This window comes from Nilaparvata lugens, chromosome 6 (assembly GCF_014356525.2).
Source record: "Nilaparvata lugens isolate BPH chromosome 6, ASM1435652v1, whole genome shotgun sequence".
Taxonomy (NCBI): Eukaryota; Metazoa; Arthropoda; class Insecta; order Hemiptera; family Delphacidae; genus Nilaparvata; species Nilaparvata lugens.
Genome location: NC_052509.1, coordinates 18,406,053 through 18,433,558, shown reverse-complemented (window position 1 = coordinate 18,433,558; position 27,506 = coordinate 18,406,053). Strand labels below are relative to the sequence as shown.

General features: G+C 34.9%; 2 protein-coding genes across 2 annotated transcripts in view; one reads left to right on the top strand and one right to left on the bottom strand.

The window, feature by feature from the left end:
• Positions 1-27,506, bottom strand: part of LOC111048856 (protein furry) — a 329,691-nt gene that overhangs the window by 149,342 nt on the left and 152,843 nt on the right. The window lies entirely within an intron of this gene.
• LOC111048663 (thyrotropin-releasing hormone receptor) overlaps positions 1-27,506 on the top strand; it is a 214,382-nt gene that overhangs the window by 72,673 nt on the left and 114,203 nt on the right. Inside the window, exon 2 of the mRNA XM_039430315.1 lies at positions 10,528-10,871. Coding sequence (XP_039286249.1) covers positions 10,533-10,871 — 339 coding nt within the window. The 5' untranslated portion in view covers positions 10,528-10,532. The remainder of the gene's footprint in view (positions 1-10,527; positions 10,872-27,506) is intronic.

Here is a 27,506-nt window from a genome sequence, read left to right as displayed (position 1 = left end):
GCCAATAAATAATTATCTCATTTATTCTATTATAGATTTCCAACTGGTCAAACATCTGAAAGAAAATGGGACGGTTTCAGTTTGTATGTGGCCCAACAACAAGTAACATTGATCACTTTTTAATCTTGATGACATTGAGAATTTGTCAAGGGTTGTGTAAGTTGGTGAGATTACTCAACTTCCAACTGTCCTGATGCCAAAATACTTCAAGGAGAAAGTATGAAGTCAAATTTGATTAATTGAAAAATCTTTTAAGGGTTGTGTGAGTTAGTGAGATTATTTTCAACTATTCCAATAGCTTAAAACTGAAAACGAAAGTCGAATGTTGAGGGGAATTTACAAATATGGTTTTCAGATTGGAAAGAGGAGATTTACTGAATAACATGAAACGCAATTCAAAGTTGATGACTTGTGTAATCCACTCAACGATCACGTATCACATGAACAGCGATGCCATTGACCCTTTGTGAGCTCTTTTTATGAAGCACCCTCTTCTTTTCAGTACATCACTGTCTGCTTGGATTGGAGAATCAATTATTGAGCTCGTACCCAACACGTGCGAGCATTAAAACGTGACTGACCTGACCTCATATCACTGTCAAAGCCAGAGATTTTTCTCATATCCCGATAAATCGGATCCCCAAGCATTACCGATTGTCAGCGTATGAGGGAAATACGAGTATGGTATCCGATTCTACATCCTGAAAATACCTATAGTGAGTGAGATAACTTTGAACTGTCAGCATCCCTTATAAAAATCTTCAACACTTCCATTCAACCAAAGCTGACAGATTTGAGTGAATCTCACTATGAATATGTTATCTCCCTTCTGGAAGTTACGGTGTCCTGATTTTAGCGAAGATACCGCATCTACCCTCAAATGAAATAGCGACAATCCAGATAACTCCATTGAGGCGTGTCACAGTGAATCGCGGAAATCAACAGTCATTTTCCAGGTATTCGAGATGAATGACTCCATTCATTCGGCCAGTTATCAATACCAGAACTGATAATTCTGGCAATCATAACAGCGGCGGCCGTGTTCTAAGCTGGAAGGATATTACGGCTCTATTCATCACCTACCTGTACAGGCCGGATGTTCTACAGTATAATTCACTTTCAACTGTCAGCAATGATTGTACGGGGAGCATTCATGTTATCTATAAGTGATGCTGATGAGTCTCACTAAGGGTTTCAGGCATAGGATTCGCAGAATCTCGATCCATGGATCCTCGATATCTCGTTTCATCAACCTGGGTTACATCTTTCATGATGCCAAATCAACTGATTCGACCAGGTCCGAAGTTGGTACTGTACCTCAATAGAAACGAGTCAAGTTGCACCATCATCGTCGATGAACTGATCATACCCAGACCTGCTGGTATCTATTTAGCCTCGGGCTGAAATTGCCTCATTCAAAGCAATCTATACTTTCCATAACAGAATGAACATTGATTGAAATCTTATGGAATTTTGCTAACATTTAATAAATAAACTGATAAGCTGAGACGCAAAGATTGGAAAACGATCTTCTTCTTCACTTATATATATTATTTACTGATCTCTTCAAATTTCAATCCAAACATACATTTATGATTATTTGATACAATTATTCAACTACTCTTTTAAACTATATCAATTTTATTATTCATTTGACTTTGTATTACAATCCTAACATGAATTTACAAATTTATTTCCGCATACATCTGAAATTTCAATACTCACACAGAGTGTAACATATTTAAATCTGGGTAGATGAAAAGCCCTAACAGAAATAGTAATAGGTCTAAAAATAAAGTAATTGGCTAATATCGCCAAGCAGATAATAAACAAGATTAGATAGCATCAGCTTGTTCTGGCTAAATGGTACAAGAACTTAAAAAGGATTTGAAGGAAGTTTACTACTCATAAATAGATTATTTATAAAATATTTGAAGATTGAGGTTATATAGATGTATTCACGGATCGGTGACCTAGAGATCGATCAAACCGAAGAACGTAGAATCTGACCAAAACCCCTTGGCAGAGCTTTATTGCATTCGGATGGTGTGCAATGTGAAAAAACACCCGTCCACGTGGCTAATTATTAGGTAGCATGGAATTAATATTAATGTATAGAATATTAACTAGCATGCAAAGAGCATAAATAAAAAACCAAATAAAAATAATTTAATGTACTCAGGAAATAAGAGTTACCAGGCGCATGAATACCTAATAAAATTTGCATGCACCAATAGTAAAACGGCAGTTAATCGGCGGCAACTGTAGGCCAATTCAAAAATATTTATATATATTTATATAAATGTACTAGATTTTGTGTAAAAATTTGTGTAATCTATGTTATCAATATGGCTCGAATGCAAAGAAATTATTAATCATATAATCTAAGCAATATTTTGGCATTTTTTGTAAGATCTATTTGAATTTAATGGCGGAGGATTGGGATATTTAAATTTTATGCTAATTTGAAAGTCGGAAAGAGGATCTGTAAAACTTGAGAAGGAAGAACCAGCACTCGCCAGCCAAATGCCACCATAAGAGGACCCCAAATATTTTAGAGCGAAGTACCTTACTAATGATTTTGTAAAAGTTAAAGTTAAAGTAAATTATTAAATTTCTTAAAAGACTTCGTGATGCTATTGTGAAGCAGAAGTCATTTTTCATTTTAATTAAATTTATAACCCCTTGGAGGAGACGATTCCGGCTACCATATTCCCGGACCACATGGAGTTGGATCGACATCGGCGGCTTACAAGAAGATTTTCGACACGTGAGTGATTAAATTTGAATTTAGTGATGGGCGCCCTAGTGCTTCGAATTAATCTGATGATCAAAGCTAGCTCGCCGAAAGGGTTATTATAAATTGAGAAATTAATAAGAGTAATACTTGCGCAAGTAAAAATTAGTATTAAAGGTATTTAATTGAAAGAAAAATATAGATCAATATTTTAGAAATTTCTATTTAATCAAAGAAGTACGAAATCTAGGCTATCAAACGTATGCATACAATATTTAATTTTTTGCAATACAATTTGCGATAATTTATCATAGTTCTAATTCACTAGATGAATGGCTCTACCTATTCCGTCAGGTGCCGAATCTTGCACCCTGAGATAAAAATATATATTCGATACAAAGAAATCTACTAAGTACTAGAGATTTTAACATATATATATTTGGATTATTAGTGGCTAATTATCAAGCTGATCTTAGAGCACATATTTTTGATTGAATTATCCAAGCCGACAAGTATTAGCAAGTACATGTCACAGCTACATGCAAAAGAATGCATATGATTTTAAGATAAAGGCACATGGTAATGATTCGTGCCACAAATCTAGAATATAAAGTTTAGCCTGTGATATTTTTATTGATTTCAAATATTGTTCTATTTTTTATATTATATTTTTTATCGCTCTATATATATTTTTTGCCTCGATTGATCTTTGCATTATTTGTGTAATATATGTGTGAAATTTTCATGGTGTGCAATTTATTTTTTATTCCTCAACACTATAGTATAAGTATCATTTTTATATATATATATTTATTATTTATTGAATTACAAGAGTTATAGGAGAAGCCCATATCTAGGCCTATCAAGATTTTTTAAGACTGAATACTATTAGAAAAACCACGACCTAATTATATTAAATCTCATGCTTTACCGACTGATGCCAAGCAGGAGGCTAATCGTTATTTAAATATAAAGAATAACGTGACAGAAAGACATGGCGCCCAACGTGGGGCTGATGATGAGAGCCAAGCTCATCGAATAATTATTTGAAATTAAGTCAATAACCATATTGAAAATTATAGATAACTTATACGAGTTGTGAGGAAAACTGGCGAAGGGAAATTTGTATTACTTTTTGGGGAATCAATAGCTTTAAATAAAGAGAAATTATATGTTTTAAAGAAAATTTTATATATTATTATTGTAGAAAATATATTTTATAGAGAGAGCTATTATATTTTATGGGCCTAAACTGCTAGTCAGAAATCAATGAATAGTATTATTATATTATAAGAGCTTAAGTAATAAATAGGTTACCTGGCTTGTAATGTCCATAGGCCTATCCTCATTTGTGTCCTTATTAATGCCTTGTTGGCCAAAACTTTCACTTTTTTAACAAACACTTGACACTTAATCCATTTTTAAAATATGAGTCTCTTTTCGTCCACGCAAAGTAAGGTAGCAGACACACTGCAGACGGCGATAGTAGCGGAGATCAACGCTGAGGGGGGCGCGATGGAGTCCAACGCCCAGATCTCTTCAATCACCGCCAAGAATCCTGTGAACAGTAATAAACCGTTAAATGTCTCCCAAGAAGCAATAAGAAGGGTTCTAGTAGAGGGGATGATCAAGTCATTTTCTAATAGTTTAGAAAAAACAATGACCATGGTAATGAAGGACTTGAAGGCGGAAATGAAGGAAATGCGGGAATCATTGAAGGATATATCGGTAAGAACGGGTAAGGAAACTGCGGACACAATATCAGCATCTACCGCTGAAAATCAAGAACTAATTACAACCGATTTAACAGCAAAATAGATACTGTCACTTGTGAGTTAAACGAAAGAATAGATAACCTACCAGCACAAAACACTTCGCAAATTCATGAAATAGCTCACCAAATTCTGATATAAATCAAAACATAATACAACTTAATTCATTGGAGACAGCCGTTGGAGAACAGCAATTATTTTCATCTGAATTAAATGCCGAAGTAGTAGAGAATGAAACAGAAGCTTCTAGTCATTGGAAACAGGCCCAAGAGAAGTTAGTACAACTTGAAAATCAAATACATCAATTTCCGCACGAGAATATAGAGCCTATTCCCATAGCAACGTTTGATTCACTACACAGTTTCAATGAATTAGGCCGTTTTGACAATACAGACCGCTATCTCCAACCTAAAGAATTTATAGATCAGATAAAACTAGTTCAATCATTAACACCCACCTCTTGGAATTTTTGGCGTCTTCGTTTGACTAGTTTATTGATTGGCGAACCCCTGATGTTCTTTCGGAGTAGAGCCCATGAATTTACATCATTGGATGAGTTTGTAGCTGTCTTCCTGGAACAGTATTGGAGCAGAAGTAAACAGTTGGACGTGCTAGCGGACATTATATCATGCGATTTCAACCCTAATTTAGACGGTGCATGTACCACTTTCGTCACTGCCCTACAGTTTAAAAATTCTCAATTGAGCGAGCCCATTAATGAATCGGCATTAGCAAGTATTATTTTAAAGAAGCTACCGTATCAAGTTAGAATGGCACTTGCCACACAACCCATTACTGATTGTAAGCAGCTGATAAATCATTTATATGGCATACAGTCTGTGATGGCCATATCAAACCACCGTTCAGACCAGAGATACGCACCAAATCAACATAATTCAAAATTTAATCAGCATAACAGCCAAAATTATGAATCAGTACCATATGATTGCTCACGATCTACCCCTCAATTTAAACGCCACTATAATCATAATCAAAATAACAGCTGGAATAATAGAAGTTTTCAGAATCGTCAAACAAACCATTATCCACAGCAAACCTATGAAAGAAAGTATTATTATGGCCGTGATCAATTCAACACAAATAATGATTACACTCAGAATAATTATAATAGAAATTACAAACCGCCACCTCATCAAATAAATACAAACTACACCATAGCGCATGCAATAGGATTGAATCAACAAAAAACCCAGAACCCAGCACCCAACGACCCGCCACCAGATATACAGAAAACTACAGCTAATAAACCAGGACTACATGATAACCCCGATACAACCCACACAAGCTCAGAAAAAATAGATAGAGAAAATAAAGATACTACAGCTTCATATACCACCTTTGTGAACGGTTTACCGAAAATATTAGAAAAACAGATGTTAACACCTGATAAATCACCACAAGAGACCGCCACCGCACCCGCGCATCATTCGACCCCACCAAGGCACCCCAAGGAACCCAGGATAGAGGACGGACTACCGGATAAGAGGAGCGACCACCGCAAGGCCCGGAGACGGAGGCGCCCGAGGACACCCGACCGGTATCAGGACGAGGAGGACAGCATACAGGACCGAATGAAGAACATGCATCGCAAGGCCCGGAGGCGGAAGAAGCGACGAAGGAGGAACCGCGCGCGCCGATGGAGGCCGCATGCACGGTTCAAACGCCCGAAGAGGATACCGGAACGGGACCAGGATGGAGGACAGGAGCGTACCGACGGCGTGCATCCGCGGCACATACGCTTTAAAGGCTATGATCAGCGATGTGACCGGCAAAATGGACCAAATGAATGGATTAAAAATGGAGCTACTGATAGGAAAACTATGATTGATTCGTGCATGGGCAACATAAAAGTGGACTACTTGTGGAGATTAATTGAGGATAAACGGTGTTTGAGAAGATTGGAAGAATTAAAAAATAATACTAAGAAAGTGAAAGTACCTGAATATTATGCTATTGAAAAGATGATGAATGTTTGGATATTGTGTTTAATGTTTGTTATGATGGCTGTGATATGGATAAAAGACTGTGTTGTAGATAGGATGGAAAATATTATATTGTTATTATTAAAAGAATCCAGTATTGATGAATGGAAAGTTAATATTATAAAAATAGTTATTGTTGTGAGCCTACTAATTTATAATGAACCGAGATCAAGAATATTAAATGATAATGAAAGGAAGGATGAGTTAAGAGTACAGATTGATTGGAAAAAGAATGGATTAAAAGGAATTATCATAAATGAAGCTTGGAATTATTTAAAGGAATACACCAGATACAAGGGCTTTAAATTCATGAAGATAAATTATCAATTAGGACAGCCTCACCAACAGATAGCAGATAACCTAACTGGCCTACAGCAACATCTACAAACAGAATGCAAGAAGATGCAAGTAAACCACGGGATTTTTACATGAAATATCATCGAATTTGAAATAAATATGATAAGAAATCAAGGAAAACATTATTATCAAACCGATTACTAACCTTCCTTAATAAATTTAATCTTGGCCTAGGACCGCATGGCAACAATCCAATGTTTTAATTCCTTCCAACCGTTAGAAGCCTGCAATAAGAAAAAGAATAATTTTTAAATGTGTAATTAAATTAGCTACATCCACTAAAAAAGGACACAAGCGGGGATAATAAAATTAAAATTTGTTAATTACCTTTTTAAGAGAAAAAATTGAGCAGTTAGGTTAGTTATGAAAGACGATAGCAAATTCTGATGTAACATGTAGCACTATGAAATGTAGAACAGCGACCAGCTGACCAAAGCCACCCAAATCAAATGAATGTAATGTCTGTTGAACATATGTTTATAAAAAGAAGTACTGTACCCAAAGAGTTATTTATTATTGTTATTTATTATATTTATTAATGTCGATATATTTATTTATATGTTTTTATATTTATTACTTTTAATTATGCCACGTTTGTTACCTGAAAAAGACTTAAAGTGAATACCAGCTACCAAAACCAATGAACCATTAGCAAAAGAAAGTATTGTACCTGATGTATAGAAAATTATTTATATTAAGACCTAAGAAATACTATAAGATATAAGCCCAGAAGTTTATGAATCGAAATTATTGTCTAAAAGGAATCATTTATGAGAATTATGAAATGTGTGTAGTTAGGTTGGTGGCCCTGCAAGCGGCGAATTTAAAAATTACTATATGTTTTAAGTGCTGTCAGGAAGAGTACGTTTAGAAGCTTATATTTATGATATTTTATGTGTGTTGAGGAGGAGAATTTGTTATTGTATTTGATAAAGGTATAAAGGAGATGCAGCAAATATGTCTGCGATCTGTGATAGAAGTATGAGAGTATAATTTATAAATAAAGTATAGTGTATATCAATGTATTGAAGGGTGGGTTTTCATTAAAAACATTGTGATTCTCAAATATTTTGAATTCAAACCCAGGGGCGCGTGTAACATATTTAAATCTGGGTAGATGAAAAGCCCTAACAGAAATAGTAATAGGTCTAAAAATAAAGTAATTGGCTAATATCGCCAAGCAGATAATAAACAAGATTAGATAGCATCAGCTTGTTCTGGCTAAATGGTACAAGAACTTAAAAAGGATTTGAAGGAAGTTTACTACTCATAAATAGATTATTTATAAAATATTTGAAGATTGAGGTTATATAGATGTATTCACGGATCGGTGACCTAGAGATCGATCAAACCGAAGAACGTAGAATCTGACCAAAACCCCTTGGCAGAGCTTTATTGCATTCGGATGGTGTGCAATGTGAAAAAACACCCGTCCACGTGGCTAATTATTAGGTAGCATGGAATTAATATTAATGTATAGAATATTAACTAGCATGCAAAGAGCATAAATAAAAAACCAAATAAAAATAATTTAATGTACTCAGGAAATAAGAGTTACCAGGCGCATGAATACCTAATAAAATTTGCATGCACCAATAGTAAAACGGCAGTTAATCGGCGGCAACTGTAGGCCAATTCAAAAATATTTATATATATTTATATAAATGTACTAGATTTTGTGTAAAAATTTGTGTAATCTATGTTATCAATATGGCTCGAATGCAAAGAAATTATTAATCATATAATCTAAGCAATATTTTGGCATTTTTTGTAAGATCTATTTGAATTTAATGGCGGAGGATTGGGATATTTAAATTTTATGCTAATTTGAAAGTCGGAAAGAGGATCTGTAAAACTTGAGAAGGAAGAACCAGCACTCGCCAGCCAAATGCCACCATAAGAGGACCCCAAATATTTTAGAGCGAAGTACCTTACTAATGATTTTGTAAAAGTTAAAGTTAAAGTAAATTATTAAATTTCTTAAAAGACTTCGTGATGCTATTGTGAAGCAGAAGTCATTTTTCATTTTAATTAAATTTATAACCCCTTGGAGGAGACGATTCCGGCTACCATATTCCCGGACCACATGGAGTTGGATCGACATCGGCGGCTTACAAGAAGATTTTCGACACGTGAGTGATTAAAATTTGAATTTAGTGATGGGCGCCCTAGTGCTTCGAATTAATCTGATGATCAAAGCTAGCTCGCCGAAAGGGTTATTATAAATTGAGAAATTAATAAGAGTAATACTTGCGCAAGTAAAAATTAGTATTAAAGGTATTTAATTGAAAGAAAAATATAGATCAATATTTTAGAAATTTCTATTTAATCAAAGAAGTACGAAATCTAGGCTATCAAACGTATGCATACAATATTTAATTTTTTGCAATACAATTTGCGATAATTTATCATAGTTCTAATTCACTAGATGAATGGCTCTACCTATTCCGTCAGGTGCCGAATCTTGCACCCTGAGATAAAAATATATATTCGATACAAAGAAATCTACTAAGTACTAGAGATTTTAACATATATATATATTTGGATTATTAGTGGCTAATTTATCAAGCTGATCTTAGAGCACATATTTTTGATTGAATTATCCAAGCCGACAAGTATTAGCAAGTACATGTCACAGCTACATGCAAAAGAATGCATATGATTTTAAGATAAAGGCACATGGTAATGATTCGTGCCACAAATCTAGAATATAAAGTTTAGCCTGTGATATTTTATTGATTTCAAATATTGTTCTATTTTTTATATTATATTTTTTATCGCTCTATATATATTTTTTGCCTCGATTGATCTTTGCATTATTTGTGTAATATGTGTGAAATTTTCATGGTGTGCAATTTATTTTTTATTCCTCAACACTATAGTATAAGTATCATTTTTATATATATATATTTATATTTATTGAATTACAAGAGTTATAGGAGAAGCCCATATCTAGGCCTATCAAGATTTTTTAAGACTGAATACTATTAGAAAAACCACGACCTAATTATATTAAATCTCATGCTTTACCGACTGATGCCAAGCAGGAGGCTAATCGTTATTTAAATATAAAGAATAACGTGACAAGAGTTACCATTTTCTCCATAAATTTGTCATTTTTATTCGTACATCTCATTAATTTCTTGATTCTACCACCAAGTACGGTATTGAATATGGCTCTTGACTTCAAAAATCCAATCGATATTGTCAGTATTTATGGGGAGGATATCAAGGAATTAACTTTACCAAGGATAAACAGAAGTTCATTCAACATCAAAAATCTTATCTCAAATTTCTAGAAAGTTCTTTAGTTGATTCAATTTTATTGTGGCTACTCTTCTGTTTCTTTTCATCATCTTCTCTTTTTTTTACTTATTTTCTTTCATTGTTTTCTTTATTTTCATCCCATGTTTTCACTTTATTCTGTACTTATTAAACGAAAGTCTTAATTAATCATCCCAGTTCTGTTCTGTTTTTCTTTCTTTGACCTCTTTTCTTATATTTCTCTTCATTCCACTCCTAAGAGAATTTTCCTTTTCATAGTTCTGTCTTCCCATTATTTCGTAACAGATGATCCAATCTAACAAAATATTTAATCCAAATCAAATAAACATGTTTCTGTTTAATGAAAAGTTATAATCTAATTTGATTGTTGCAGGAGGAATGATGAACCAGAGTCTTCTTGGGAACGAGTCCTGGTTGGAGGGTGGCGATGCCGAGAATGACCTTGAGGCAGTGGGACGCATGCGCAGTGTCCTTGAACAGGTGCAAATGTACTACGTGCCCGTTCTGGTGACCTTGGGCACAGCTGGCAACCTGCTCTCTGTCCTTGTCTTCTTCTGCACCAAGCTGCGCAAGCTGTCCTCGTCTTACTATTTGGCCGCACTGGCAGCCAGTGACTCCGGCTTTTTGGCCACACTCTTCATAGCCTGGCTGCCCATCGTCAATGTGCCACTCTTTAACAAACCGGTCATCTGTCAGGCGTCTATCTACCTCAATTCGGTGAGTACTAGTACAATAATTGACAGAGCGAAGTGAGGTCTAAGATTCAAGTCGACGGTTTGGCAGTTCAAATGTTTGAGTGTTTGAATGTTTAAATGTTTGAATGTTTAAATGTTCATATGTTGCGCATTTACGGCGAAACGCGGTAATAGATTTTCATGAAATTTGACAGGTATGTTCCTTTTTTAATTGCGCGTCGACGTATATAAAAGGTTTTTGGAAATTTTGCATTTCAAGGATAATATAAAAGGAAAAAGGAGCCTCCTTCATACGCCAATATTGGAGTAGAAATCAGACTATAGAATTATTCATCATAAATCAGCTGACAAGTGATTACACAGATGTGTGGAGAGGCCAGTCTATTGATGTATTTCCATAAGGTCTATAGTTTCAATCAGGTACTAACTTGTGGATGAGAATACTGCGTGAGGTCTACTGTTCACAGAACTACTTGTTTACATAGGATCCTAGGTCCGAGAGATATTTCTTTTAACATGAAGAGAGGAAACCGATTGCACACTGTATGCTCACACAAAAGTAGGGAGAATGATGTTAAGGCCGGTCCAGACGCTCCGTTTTGCACAACGTTTTGTCTCCGCAGTTCAAGACGTTGCAGACAAAACATTGCGTGTGGACCGGAAAACTGCGCAGTTTTGAGTCCGTCGGGAGGACTGCACAGTTGCAGCGATAACTGAGCTCGTGAGCTCTGAAAACCGTGACCTGCACAGACATGTCATTGCGTGTGGACACTTACTCCGTTTTCCAATCCGTTTTGTTCCTCAGTTTTCTCTAACCATCCGACCATGGCACTAACTTAATTCCAATAAGTAAATATAATGTGTCCATGTCCATTCTCAAGTAGTTTCGCCAATCATAAGGATCGTCATGTAATTCACGCAATAATCTTATATGGGAAAAGTCCCGCCTTTTTAAAAGCCATTTCCGTGACCATTTTGAACGAACGGTTCCTCTGATGTGTTCCAATCTTTTTTTTTTACAATACAGCAGGCGAAAATTGACCACAGGAGAACCTCCTCCATGGCGATATCACACAAAACTGAGCGGAAAATACAAGACTGCACCGTCAAGACTGTACCGTCTGGATGCTCAAAATTGCAACGGTTTCATTCCGTCTTAAAACTGCGCGGATTTAAAACGTTGTGCAAAATGGAGCGTCTGGACCGGCCTTTAGGTAGTGGGAGTGATTTGTGAAGGAAAGAACATCGGGTCTCTCTGTTTTCCATAGAGAGAGAGAGAGAGAGAGAGAGAGAAAGAGAGAGAGAGAGTGAGAGAGCAATGTAAAAAGTTATCTCTTGGACATTACAGTTTTGTTGTGTGTGATATCTTGATACTTTTCCATAGCTTCCTATGCTTCCATAGCTTTCCATCCTTCCTTCGTGATACTTTTTCGAGCTTATAAACAAGTGAAAATGAAGAATGAAAAAAGGGTTTCATGTGTAGAGAAAGATACAAATACCCAAGCAAGCTAGGCTTGTTGATTCATCTACTTGAACAACTTATACGATAAGATTTCCCGAAAGATATTTGGTGTTCAGGTAGGACGAGAAAAACACGGAAAATTACACATTTATTGCCAATTTCAGTGTTTTTCAGTTAAATTTGAATTCTAATTCTAAAAACGTGAGGGTATCGGTGAAAGGAAAGGTCTTGAAGTTAATATTCCAATAATACTCTATTGTAGAGTTTTGCAAAATACTGATGTCTTTTTAATTGCGCGTCGACGTATATAAAAGGTTTTTGGAAATTTTGCATTTCAAGGATAATATAATAGGAAAAAGGAGCCTCCTTCATACGCCAATATTGGAGTAGAAATCAGACTATAGATTTATTCATCATAAATCAGCTGACAAGTGATTACACAGATGTGTGGAGAAGCCAGTCTATTGATGTATTTCCATAAGGTCTATAGTTTCAATCAGGTACTAACTTGTGGATGAGAATACTGCGTGAGGTCTACTGTTCACAGAACTACTTGTTTACATGGGATCCTAGGTCCGAGAGATATTTCTTTTAACATGAAGAGAGGAAACCGATTGCACAACTGTATGCTCACACAAAAGTAGGGAGAATGATGTTAAGGCCGGTCCAGACGCTCCGTTTTGCACAACGTTTTGTCTCCGCAGTTCAAGACGTTGCAGACAAAACATTGCGTGTGGACCGGAAAACTGCGCAGTTTTGAGTCCGTCGGGAGGACTGCACAGTTGCAGCGATAACTGAGCTCGTGAGCTCTGAAAACCGTGACCTGCACAGACATGTCATTGCGTGTGGACACTTACTCCGTTTCCAATCCGTTTTGTTCCTCAGTTTTCTCTAACCATCCGACCATGGCACTAACTTAATTCCAATAAGTAAATATAATGTGTCCATGTCCATTCTCAAGTAGTTTCGCCAATCATAAGGATCGTCATGTAATTCACGCAATAATCTTATATGGGAAAAGTCCCGCCTTTTTAAAAGCCATTTCCGTGACCATTTTGAACGAACGGTTCCTCTGATGTGTTCCAATCTTTTTTTTTTACAATACAGCAGGCGAAAATTGACCACAGGAGAACCTCCTCCATGGCGATATCACACAAAACTGAGCGGAAAATACAAGACTGCACCGTCAAGACTGTACCGTCTGGATGCTCAAAATTGCAACGGTTTCATTCCGTCTTAAAACTGCGCGGATTTAAAACGTTGTGCAAAATGGAGCGTCTGGACCGGCCTTTAGGTAGTGGGAGTGATTTGTGAAGGAAAGAGCATCAGGTCTCTTTGTTTTCCAGAGAGAGAGAGAGAGAGAGAGAGAGAGAGAGAGAGAGAGAGAGAGAGAGAGAGAGTGAGAGAGCAATGTAAAAAGTTATCTCTTGGACATTACAGTTTTGTTGTGTGTGATGTCTTGATACTTTTCCATAGCTTCCTATGCTTCCATAGCTTTCCATCCTTCCTTCGTGATACTTTTTCGAGCTTATAAACAAGTGAAAATGAAGAATGAAAAAAGGGTTTCATGTGTAGAGAAAGATACAAATACCCAAGCAAGCTAGGCTTGTTGATTCATCTACTTGAACAACTTATACGATAAGATTTCCCGAAAGATATTTGGTGTTCAGGTAGGACGAGAAAAACACGGGAAATTACACATTTATTGCCAATTTCAGTGTTTTTCAGTTAAATTTGAATTCTAATTCTAAAAACGTGAGGGTATCGGTGAAAGGAAAGGTCTTGAAGTTAATATTCCAATAATACTCTATTGTAGAGTTTTGCAAAATGCTGATGTCTTTCTAATGGACGCTGTAACAAATTTCACATATTTTTAAGTAAAGAATGTCAAAAGTTTGACAAAATTCAAATGAAGGACACTCATTTGATTTATTACTTTGTAAATTGTAATACTAGCAAGCTGAAATCAAAACTGATTAATAATGTCACTGTTATGTGAATGTGATATCATGATTTGGATGAACAAATTGAAGAATTTTAATGTTGATTGAATTTTATAGACTCTATAAGTGTAATATATGTTACAAAATTACATACATCAAGTAGATTCGAAATATTGAACACTGGATCCATCTACTGTAATATACTGCTACTGAATACACGCCTATACTTGGCAGATAATCGAGAAATGTGAATTTAGCTCCCAACATACACGATACGTACCAGATGAAATAGGTATATGAAATTCATCTTCTGTGCTGAGAAGAAATATGAATAGTATTCAAATATGTCTAAGCTACTAAATCTTCCTAGAACTTAATCGTACAGAAGAAAATAAGAAGATTATTGTTGCATGAAAAACAAATGGTTTTACAAGAAGAAACAGTGAAGAAAAAGTGACAGCAATCTTTCCAAAAATGCCTTCCTGTTGTTGGCGCTTTGCCACCAACAATTTCCGAACCGGAGACTGATCTCCGATCATTTACTTGAATACGGTACTAAGTTTTGATTGAGTGAGCTCTTTGATCTGTTACCCACAATCATTTCTCCAACTCAAAAAGCGATATATTTTGAAATTCGATACAAGAGAGTAGATGTACAGTAAAGAGCTGAAATAAGTTTAAAAGAATGAAACTTACAGGATTTTTACAAAGAACAAAAATACTAGCCGATATTCTTCTTGTAGTCCAGGCAATGAATGAAAGAGGGTATAGAGGGAAAATTTTAGAAAACAAAATTGGAGGAAACGTGTTTTTTTCAAAAATGTCACACCTTCAAGAGCGGATATCTCGAAAACTGGAGAAGATATATAGAGAAAGTTGTGGGATGAATATTGTTGGAAATTATGTAAGCTTCAATTTGTTATATGTCAAGTTATTAAGATACATAGTTTTCGAGTTATATGCGAGAAACCAAAAAAATGGTACCTTTGAACCACCCCCACCCAGGGGTGCCCACAAGGGGAGGGCATGGCGCAATTTGCGCCATCAACATTTTTGGGGGGGGGCATGATTTTTTGTATATTTTATGTCAACATTTTGAATTATGATTAAAAAATCAAGGTATTAATAGTGATATCCTAATGTAGTTAATTTTTCCCACCTTTACAATGTTATATTTTGCTAAGTGTAACTCAATATAAAGCATAAGCACAATTGATAATATTTTGTATGCAGGAATTTTAGTAATTTTAAGCCTATGAGTTTGAAGGTGGATCTTTGACAAAAATAAATTATAACTTCATCATCCACTATTATTCTGATTTCCTTTGCTTCATTTTAATTTTTAATGGTCCTGTGTTTGAGTTTCCTTGCTGTTGCAAGAAATATGCGATATTTTTCTCATTTTCACAGTTTCGACAGTTTTTCGATATAAAGAGTAATGCAAGATCAATTTAGGGTAACTCAGCTTATAGAGCATGGAATTTTCTCTCATTTAACACCAATCGCAAGTTTCTATCATGCATTGTACTCATTTTAGAGACTCTTAACAGTAAAATCGCAAGAAAAATGACTTTTGAACGGTATTGAAAACAGAAGTATATTTCATGGGAGTGAAAAGAGGAGAAAATTCATCACAACCTCGACCACTTTTTGGATTTTGCATCTGAAGTGTTCCACAAGATACGCAACGTTGCATATGCGAGACTGTGAGAATGGGGAAAATATCACAAATTTCTCGAACATTCAAAGTTGCGTATCTTGTGGAACACTTCAGATATAAAATCCAAAAAGTAGTCCTGCGCGACCACTCAATTCATTGGAAATTTATTATCTTTAATATTATATAGAGAATGCTTTTTCTCGAAAAATTCAAGGTTCTCGAGATTAAATGGAAAACTTGAAAAAATCGAAAATTTTGGGGTGAAGTCGCCTTCTGGTGTGTCAGCAATTTCAGATTAGAATTCAGCGCCCCAAAATATATATAGAACCATCGAAAAAAATTATTTCGGGGCTGTTTCCTGAAAAACGACTATTTGACTGGACTATAAGTTGTTATCCTATTATAATAGCGAGCAATTTATGTATATCTGTTTATATTTTTCTATTTCTATATCTGGTTATCTGGCTATCTGGTTATTTATGTTCAACGGATCTTGGAAACGGCTCTAACGATTTTCACGAAATTCGGAATATAGTAGGTTTATGATATCAAAATTCGATTGCACTAGGTCTCATCCCTGAGAAAACTCTCTGAAGGACATGAAGAGGATAATTCATCCTTGGAAAAACAGATGATGATTTCGTCTGTGAATAAATCACAGACGAAATATATTTTTCGTAGTGAATAAATCAAAATTCGGGTAAGTAACAATTTTGGGCTGTGTCTGTTAGTACTTCCCCAATCATTTTAAAGAAATGATTATCAATGAAATAAATCTGTTTATCAATGAATAAATAACGAGCAAAGATCGGATGTTCAGATGATATCTTTATTCCAAAAACCAAACCATTTAAAGATACATTTTGTTCGACTTGTGTTATTTACTCCTGTAATGTTAAAAAGTAAATACTACCAACAACACAACATCAATGACAACCTATTCCAATTCATGATAAATATCGGGGCACCGAGCTCCGCTCTAGAGTACCTACAAAAGTATATAATAATTATTACGAAAGAAGAAATTATAATAAATATTCATAGTTCATACAGAAAGGTTCTATCTAATCACAGTGGATTGTGAGATTAATTCGCAGAGGAATTCAAAAATTTCTCTCACAAAAGCATGTTAAATTTTAATCCTGATTCATGTCACGTGAACCAAATCACAGAAGACAATCTCAAAAAGATAGCTTATCCGATTGGTTCTACTGGAATTAATCAGGATTAAAATTTAACCGGCTTTTGTACAACTGTCACTAAGTACCTGATTGAATTATGTACAAAAGTTCAACAGCTGAGTCATAATTTTTTCTCAGTCCCACACACATGCACTCGCTCACTCACTTACGTCATCAACAGACGCCGAAATTATCAGCTGTTTTTCCAAGGATGAATAAATTCTTTTAATGTCCTTCAGCGAGTTTCCCCAGGGATGAGACCTAGTGTAATCGAATTTTCATATTATAAACCTACTATGTTCTGAATTTTGTGAGAATCGTTAGAGCCGTTTTCGAGATCCGGTGAAATACAAACATATAAACATATAAAAATTTAAACATCAAAACATCTAAACAGAAATTGCTCGTTTAATAGTATAGGATTTAGAATACCTAAACTTGCCGACATATATATTGTATGAATAAAATCGTTCCAAATTTGTATGAATGTTTACCAAGATTGCTATGCAATATTCTTTTGCAATAAATAATTATCAATGATATTATTATTCAACTTTTTATAAATAACCTTAACACTTAAAAAGCAAAGCCTCCCTTACTTATCTTTTGATATCCTATTAAAATATGTGTCATGTAGTTTTTCCTGATGTAATGAAGTTCTTTCTAGTCCTCCCGAACAAGAACGGGTGCACTGCTAGTCTCAAAAATAATATCAAAAAGATACTTTATTTCTATTTTAAAGAGATAAGAAAAGATGGTATATATTTTTACAATATTATGAAAACAGAAAGAATTCCTCTCAAGACCAAAGGTAAATAATGTCCTTTGGAAGATTAGAATGTAGAGGTGCGTACAGATATACGCGCCGCGAACATGAGCAATTCACTTTTAATCAGCTGATTATATCTGTATTTTTACAGAAACGGTAATATACAGATATAAAAAGCTTGGCATCAGCTGATTAAAAGTGAATTGCTCATGTTCGCGGCGCGTATATCTGTAAGCACCTTAAGATGTGAATTTTATTGTCATACACTGACTAATGTTAAAAACTAAAGAGTTGAGAGTTGGGGTACTTTGGGGGGGGGGTCATTACACATGGATTGGGGGGGGGCATTACACTTGAATTGGGGGGGGGCATGCGCCATTGGCCTTGGGGGGGCTGGGCACCGCTGCCCCCACCCCCTTAGAACAGTGGGTAGGGGTGGGGATTTTGAAATGTTTACCTCCTTACTACCCCAAACAGAACAGCGGGGTCAAAAATTGTCTTCCCAACTTTTCTCTCTATAACCTTTCCTTGAATGGACTATTGTGAATACTCACGATTTAGTTACTCGAACAACATTTCTTACATGCTTACAAACAAGATCGCAATATACAAGCATATTTTCATTGCTGTTGTTGACGTTCTCAAAGTTCATCAACTGCAAATCGGAAAACTGAGTGAACTGTTGTAGAAAATTTATCTCCAATTGATTGACTTTTGAAAGAGTTATATTAATTGAATTTATTCCAACCTGAGTTGGTCCACTACAAATTCAAATTATTTATTGAACAACGATTCTATTCAACAAGAAAATTCCTTTTCAAGAAAACTCCTAAGGGCCATTCACTATACGATGTCTTGTTTAACTTGTGGTCCAACATTCAATGTTGGATTCGACGTTGGACCGTGATTATGGTTGTAAATGTTGGGTCGAACTTTGGATGTCTAGCCGGATGATTTGGATCAACTAGAGGTTAACACATAAGACATCCCAAGGTCAGCCGCCTAGTCGAGTTGGAACGTGATTGGGGACGTCGGACTAACTCGTGGAAAACCAGTCGGAGTGGAGGGGTAAAAGATCCCACTAGGGGTTGTCATAGATCCGCTCCATGGGGAGGACACGTGTCATAATCTTACTCCATGGGGGGGACACGGAAATATACAATTTGAATCATAAGACAATGAACTAAGATTGGAATCGTTCAACCATGAGTACGGTTTCTTCGTATAATAGGTCTTACCTTGTGTTGGCAAATATTGCAGCCTATTTTGCTCCGTGGAGGGGGGTGAATGTACAGTAAAAAGGGAGTTGATAATTAAAATGGTTGGATTAAATAAAATAATTGAACAGTTACAGTAATTGAGGTTATAATTTAACGGTATGTAGTTGTAGGTTAGGTTGACCAGCCTTTGTTTAACAGGGCTATCGGTATCATTTAATTCAGAGTATCTAAGTAGAATGACTGGTGTGCGACTGAAACAGATTGAAAAATTTAATTTGCTCACTAGAGGGTTTGGCGGTCTACAAAGGTAGCCGAAATAAGGGATCTGAATTTCTAACTTAACACTGTAGGTGGTTATATTATAGTGAGATGGAATTAAATCCAATTTGATAATAAAATGCAGTTCAATTTGAATCTGCTGAGTATGAATTATGCTGTCACTAGGATCAGACAGAGATAGTAATTTAGGAGTGAACTTTTTCTCCAAATGATGACTAATATATTCAGAATCCAATAATTGTGCCGTAGTTGGGAAAGATATTAGACCGCATGAAACAACAGACAGAATAGCAAATCCATGCGAACCAGGTCTCTGATAAGTACTATAGGTTATATGAAGGCAAAATGCTGAACCAAAATAGTAAATATTTCGAGTACCGAGTTTAATTCTAATGTTGTCTATACGATCTATTACCTTTCCTTGCGACATTGATCGGCTGATAATGCAGGATTCACTTCACCTCGGTGTGGTAGGCTAGTGGGAGTCGATTTATTATTTGATTCTGCGGGATATTCCCAATAAAAAGATTTATTATTTGGTAAGAAAATCGACCACCATTTACCCCCAGAAGAAATAATAGTCTTATAATAGATACTATACTCGATAATGTCTGACTATTGCAAAACAGGATGTGTCCTGCACGATCAATATGTGTCAGTCGAGAAAGAACGAATTTGGAGGTATAATGAAGTAAACCCAGTTTAACGAAACGGTAATATGGATATATTCTGAGAGATACACTTTTACAGCAAATATTGAATAAATTAATGAACAGATTCTACAAATTATGATTTTTAATCGATACAGAATGAATATTGAATGATACTTACGTCTGGGTAAAGAGTGGAAAAATATTTGTGAGAAAGGATGCGGCGTCTCCGGCTAAACAAATAGTGCGTGAATCCTCACTAAAAAATTTCATCCAGGAGTGAGGCAGGTCAAAAGCGGAACTGAAATTAACTCTAATACGAAGTCACAAAAGCTTAAAGTGTTGTAACTATTATTTTTACTTCTATTGACTTTATCATCAGATCATTCAAAATTAACTTTTGGTTACAACTCAGTTCCTGGAAGTGTAATGATGATGAACATTTTTTTTTCTCAATGCCATTAAGTTCAGGACATTATTCATGTTTTTGTTTCATGTTAAATAACTTTAAACTTCAATTACGATATAATTTCTATCATATAAAGAGCAGAAAAAGCTGAAAAAGTTTTTATTCATTCTATTCACTATATTTATTTTATTTTTTGGCATTCATATTTGGTATCGATTAATGATTGTTTTGTGCGAGTATTCACTTAATATCAAATTATGTGGAGAATACTTATATAGGTAGCCTAATTTACTTTGAAATTAATCCATAAGAATGCGTTTTTATTTTCTGAAGAGCCCAGGTTCAAGTGACGTATTCTAAATTTAATTTGCTTATTTGAACTGATTAATGAGTTGTATAAGCCATGTTAAGATTAATCTAAACAATTAATGAAACCTTATCATTTGAAATATTAGTTAACGACTATATAAATCGAATCTCTTTATTCCTTATTCTAAATGGTAGGTTCCATCACACAGGTTTGAGGAATATATTGTTTTTATGTTTATTTTTTTTCTTGGTGTGTGCGTGAGTGTGTGTGTGAGTTTTCCAATGAGGGTTTTTGAATTTAGCTTTTTTACCAGATTTTCCACCAATTCTCTAAAATACGAGTACACATATTTCACTCATGATGAATAATGAAGAAGATAACTGTGTGCTATTGAATAGTATTGATGAAGTTAATCTCTCTCATATTCCACAAAGTAATAATTTGACAATTCTTCATCAAAACATACAAGGCATAAGCAGTAATTTTGATAAATTTGTAACTTATTTGAGCTGTTGGAATGTAAGGCCTGCAATAGTTGTGTTATCTGAAGTGTGGTTGGATACAGATGATCAGGTATCGCATTATTTTATTGAAGGATATGAATTTTATTCACATATTTCTACTTTTACTAGAGCCACTGGTATTGTAGTTATTATTCCAGCAAACTAGTTGATTTCAGTTGTAATTTGACCGACTGTGAATTGAGCGGTGCGGATGTACTGTATCTACAGTGCGCCTTATCAAATTACAATTTCAATCTGATTTGTCTTTATCGATGGCATGGCTTTGACTGTGATAGATTTCTTTCAAGTCTTGACTCAGTTGTAGCTCGTTCAACAACCTGCGATACTGTCTTGATAGGAGACGTCAATATCAATATTCTTATCAATGATGATAATAAAGTTGACAGCTACTTAGAAATTCTCAGTTGTTATGGCTTTGAACCAGTAATCAACATACCTACCAGAGTAACTGAAACAACGGCAACTCTAATTGACCATGTCTTTATTAGATCGCGGACCTTCACAAATTTTGTTAGGGGCGCAGTAATTGAAACCTTAATAGGTGATCATAGAGCTGTGTCCCTGACTCTCCGATCAAATACCGTAAGATATAACGATAATTCAAATAGTAATAAATTTAAAATAGATTTTCATAGTCTTAATAACATGCTGATGTCTCATGATTGGAGTGACGTATTATTTAATAATAATGTTGATTATAAGTTCAACAATTTTCTTGAGACATTTGCAAATTATATTGAATGTTCCAAAAATAAAATTGAAATTACATCAACTGAATCAGTAAAAGTAAAAAAGCTTAAACCATGGATGACAAATGGTTTATGCACAGCAATTCACTCCCGTGATAAGCTATTCAAAAAAGTAAAAAGGAATCCCGAAAATAAAAATGGAAAAAATGAATTTAAAACTTTTTCTAAAAAAATAAAGACCTGGATCAAAATCGAAAAAGAAAAGTACTACGCCACAATAAATTTATTAGCTCCACGTCAAAAATGGGTAGTTCTGAATAAGCTGTGTGGGAGACCAAAAAAAGGAAGTCTCGATGAACTAAAAATTGAGCACGGGAGTGAGATTGTCAGTGACCATCAAACTCTGTCAAACCTTTTTAATAATTTTTTTGTAAATATTTCTAAAGATATTGCAGCCTCATCAGGTAATTTAGTTGTCAGTGATGTAGAGAGTTATAATGAAAATTTTACAAAAACCACTTGTCAAAGATCTATATTCATTGAGCCTGTCACTTTCAATGAAATGTTGATGTACATAAAGGAATTAAAATCCGTAAAGCTCCAGGGGACGATGACATATCTTCTGGACTATTGAAGTCAGTTGCTATGTCTGTAGTCCCAATTCTGGTAGATATATTCAATTGCAGTCTTTCTACAGGTATATTTCCTTCCAGGATGAAATTGGCCAAGGTAGTACCCATATTCAAATCTGGCTCTAGATCAGAATTAACTAACTATCGACCTATATCCTTACTTTCATTTTTTCTAAGCTGTTAGAAAAGGTAATGAGAAAAAGGATTCTTGATTTTCTCAACTCATGTAACTTTTTTTATAAAAACCAATTTGGTTTTCGTGAGTTGATGAATACGGAGATGGCTCTTCATACTTTCATGACAGCTATATATTCTGGCATTAACTCCAGACCAGCGAACTGTGTTGCAGGATTATTCCTGGATATAAAAAAGGCATTCGACACAGTAAGCCACACAATTCTGCTGGACAAACTATATAATGCTGGTATCAGAGGTGTTGCACATATGTGGTTTTCATCCTATTTGAAAGAAAGGGTGCAATATGTTGTCATAGGAGGTGTGAAGAGTGAGGTCCAGGTAGTAGATTGTGGTGTACCACAAGGATCGGTCCTTGGGCCAATCCTATTTCTTGTATTCATAAATGACCTTTTCTCATGTAACTACAATGGTGTGCCAGTGTCATTCGCAGATGACACTGCTTTTGCATATTGTGGGTTGGATGGTTTGGACTTGGAGAGTGTGATGCAGACTGATGTTGATAGGTTGTTGTTGTGGTTCAAACACAATAATCTGTCTCTTAACCTGTCAAAGACCAAGTATATTCTGTTCACACTGTCGTCAAGCTGGAATTTACCATCTGGTTTGAAGTTCCACGTTGATTGTTTGCGGAATAATTGTAACTGTCAAGTTGTCACGCAAATTGACTCCATCAAATATTTAGGTGTTACAGTAGATGAGAAGCTTACCTGGTCTCTACACATACGTTATGTTAAAAATTATCTTTTACATATCCTGAGAAAATTCTATTTTCTAAATAAGATTCTTCCAACCACCATTCTTAGACAGTTATACTTTGCTCTTGTTGACTCTAAACTGAATTATGGAATAAGTTGTTGGGGCTCTACTTACATTACCCACTTGAGACCACTTATAACCTTACAAAAATCTATTGTCAGAGCTGTTAAAAAATCAGGAAGATATGAACATGCCTTTCCCCTTTTTCAAGATATAAAATGCTTGCCTCTAAGATACATATATGTTTTCAAAGTTTTATACCTATTCTTTGTAATGTCTGGAAACAGTGGTCAGGCACTTTTCAGGGAGAGAACAAATTATCAAACTAGGAGAGTCACTTCTGATCTGCTAAGGCTTCCCAGGTCATATACCACTTGTTTCCAGAAATCGTTTGTATTTCTAGGTCCGAAATTTTTCAATAATTACCTTTTGAGGCAAAGAGAATTGATAATAGGAAAATGTTCAAATATTACATTCTTAAATGGCTTAGAAATATCTTGCCTGATTGTTTAGAACACATGTTTTTTATTCTTTCTTAGTTTTCGACATAATAATTATTATAGTTGTTGAAAATCATATCAAAAAGTAATTAAGCCCAAACTGGAAATGTATGAGAGGTGAGTGAATGTGTGAGTGTGTGTTTTCATTTTTTTCTTGCCCAAAAAAATTTTTTTTTCTTCTTTCTGATTTTATTCAATTATAGTATAAGCACTCCTGCTTGCACGCGTTAAGCATTTTATGCTTACAGCAAGCTAGAAATATTCTGTTTCAAAAAAGCTTTGTTTTTTTTCATAATACATCATACACGTAGAAAGCCTTATTACATAAATTATATTTTATACAATTTCTTCAGTGCACTTTGTATTTTATTTCCATTTTTGATGTTTGATGTATTTGAAATTTTGTATGTATTTGATTTTTGAATCAGAATAAAAACAATTTGTATTTGTATTTGATAGCGGATTTGAATCTTTAAATTATGAATATTATGTAAAAATTCTGTACTCTTTGATTGAACAAAATAAAATAGATAATAGCCCTTGGAAAGGGTCATAAACTGCACTAGTTAAATAGGCAAAATAAGTTAATACAAAGTTATGATTCAGAAAAAAGAATAAATTAATAATTAAAATTATTATCAGGGTGTGGTTTCGCCTAAGGAAAATAGACCTTTTGGCTAAGTACAACGTGTATATTTAAATTTATTTAATACAATAATACTCTATTGTAGAGTTTTGCAAAATGCTGATGTCTTTCTAATGGACGCTGTAACAAATTTCATATATTTTTAAGTAAAACATGGCAAAAGTTTGACAAAACTCAAATGAAGGACACTCATTTGATTTATTACTTTGTAAATTGTAATACTAGCAAGCTGAAATCAAAACTGATTAATAATGTCACTGTTATGTGAATGTGATATCATGATTTGGATGAACAAATTGAAGTATTTTAATGATGATTGAATTTTATAGACTCTATAAGTGTAATATATGTTACAAAATTACATACATCAAGTAGAGTCGACATATTGAACACTGGATTCATCTACTGTATTATACTGCTACTTAATACACGCCTTTACTTGGCGGATAATCGAGAAATGAGAATTTAGCTCCCAATGTACAAGATACGTACCAGATTAAATAGGTATATGAAATTCATCTTCTTTGCTGAGAAGGAATATGAATAGTATTCAAATATGTCTAAGCTACTAAATCTTCCCGGAACTTACTCGTACAGAAGAAAATAAGAAGATTATTGTTGCATGAAAAACAAATGGTTTAACAAGAAGAAAAAGTGACAGCAATCTTTCCAAAAATGCCTTCCTGTTGTTGGCGCTTTGCCACTAACAATTTCCGAACCGGAGACTGATCTCCGATCATTTACTTGAATACGGTACAACGTTTTGATTGAGTGAGCTCTTTGATCGGTTACCCACAGTCATTTCTCCAACTCAAAAAGCGATATATTTTGGAATTCGATACAATAGAGTAGATGTACAGTAAAGAGCTGAAATAAGTTGAAAAGAATGAAACTTACAGGTTTTTTACAAAGAACAAACATACTAGCCGATATTCTTCTTGTAGTCCAGGCAATGAATGCTCAAAAGGAGGGAAAATTTGAGAAAACAAAATTGGAGGCAAACGTGTTTTTTCAAAAATGTCACACCTTCAAGAGCGGATATCTCGAAAACTGGAGGAGATATAGAGAAAGTTGTGGGATGAATATTGTTGGAAATTATGTAAGCTTCAATTTGTTATATGTCAAGTTATCAAGATACATAGTTTCCGAGTTATATGCGAGAAACCAAAAAATGGTACCTTTGAACCACCCCCCACCCCCTTAGGACAGTGGGTGGGGGTGGGCAGATTTGAAATGGTTATCTCCTTACTACCTCAAACAGAACAGCGGGGTCAAAAATTGTCTTCCCTACTTTTCTCTCTATAACCTTTCCTTGAATGGACTATTGTGAATACTCACAATTTAGTTACTCGAACAAACATTTCTTAAATTCTTACAAACAAGATCGCAATATACAAGCATATTTCATAACTGCTGTTGTTGAAGTTCTCAAAGTTCACAAACTGCAAATCGGAAAACTGAATGAACTGTCATAGAAAATCTCCAATTGATTGACTTTTGAAAGAGTTATATTAATTAAATTTATTCCAATCTGAGTTTGTCCACTACAAATTCAAATTATTTATTCAACAAAGATTCAACCAGATTCTATTCAATAAGAAAATTCCTTTTCAAGAAAACTCCTAAGGGCCATTCACTATCCGATGTCTAGTTTAACTTGTGGTCCGACATTCAATGTTGGATTCGACGTTGGACCGTGATTGTGGTTGTTAATGTTGGGTCGAACTTTGGATGTCTAGCCGGATGATTTGGATTAACTAGAAGTCAACACATACGACATCCCAAGGTCAGTCACCTAGTCAGAGTCGAGTTGGAACGTGATTGGGGATGTTCGACTAACTCGTGGAAAACCAGTCGGAGTGGAGTGGTAAAAGATCCCACTAGAGGTGTTAATATCAATAGAAAATTATATGAACACCGGTCAGATAGTGGATGGCTCGTTTCAGAAGAACAAAACTCAAATAACCAAATTCGAATAATTTTGGATCCCACTAATCACAAAAAATAATGTGAATATTTCAGTTTTAAGCTTAGTAGAATAACAATTTAGAGCGAACTGAATAAAATATTGGGATTATTGGAAAAATAGATAGGTTCAAGGTAAGAAGTTCACTCTTATGTGGGAGAAGTAATTTTCGAAGCTTTCAGACCAATTCTCCTGAGGAGTTGGAACAAGAAATAGTATTCTATTACGTGAGGGAAGCGAAGATTCTTGTTTACGTGTGCAGTACTAATGTTCCAGGAAGTCATCCAATTGACGATTTTTTCTATGAGATCACGGTTCAGCCTCATCTACGTTTTGATATTAGCCTTGATCGACTGTTCAGCTTTAAAGCCTTCAAAGAACTAATAAACTATAGGTTAATAGTTTGATAATTTGAGAATCGATTACTGTATGAACTTCTTGATTGATTACTGGCTGTTATATTAACACTATCGATATGCATCTGAAATACCTACTTCCAGCGTTGCTGCGATCAGCAATGAAAAAATTGGTTTTCATTGAAATTTTTGATCCGGTATAGTAATAATAATACTGAGGGTGATGCCCACATAAGCTATTAGGCTTGTGCGTGGCTAATGAGTGAGGGATGATGATGAGAGATGACGACTACTTTTTAGGTAGGGACCGTCGGCTTATCGTCTTCTCCGAAAGACACAGTGCTAAATTTACTCGGTATGATACTGTACTTGTGTTTTCTTACACTGTAAACCAATTTACAAAAGGAAAATGGATAGTATCCTTCGCAAACCCAAACCACATATCAGGTATGTGAACAAACTAAATGACAACAATTACAATATTCTTCCTTCAAAGTAATAATCATC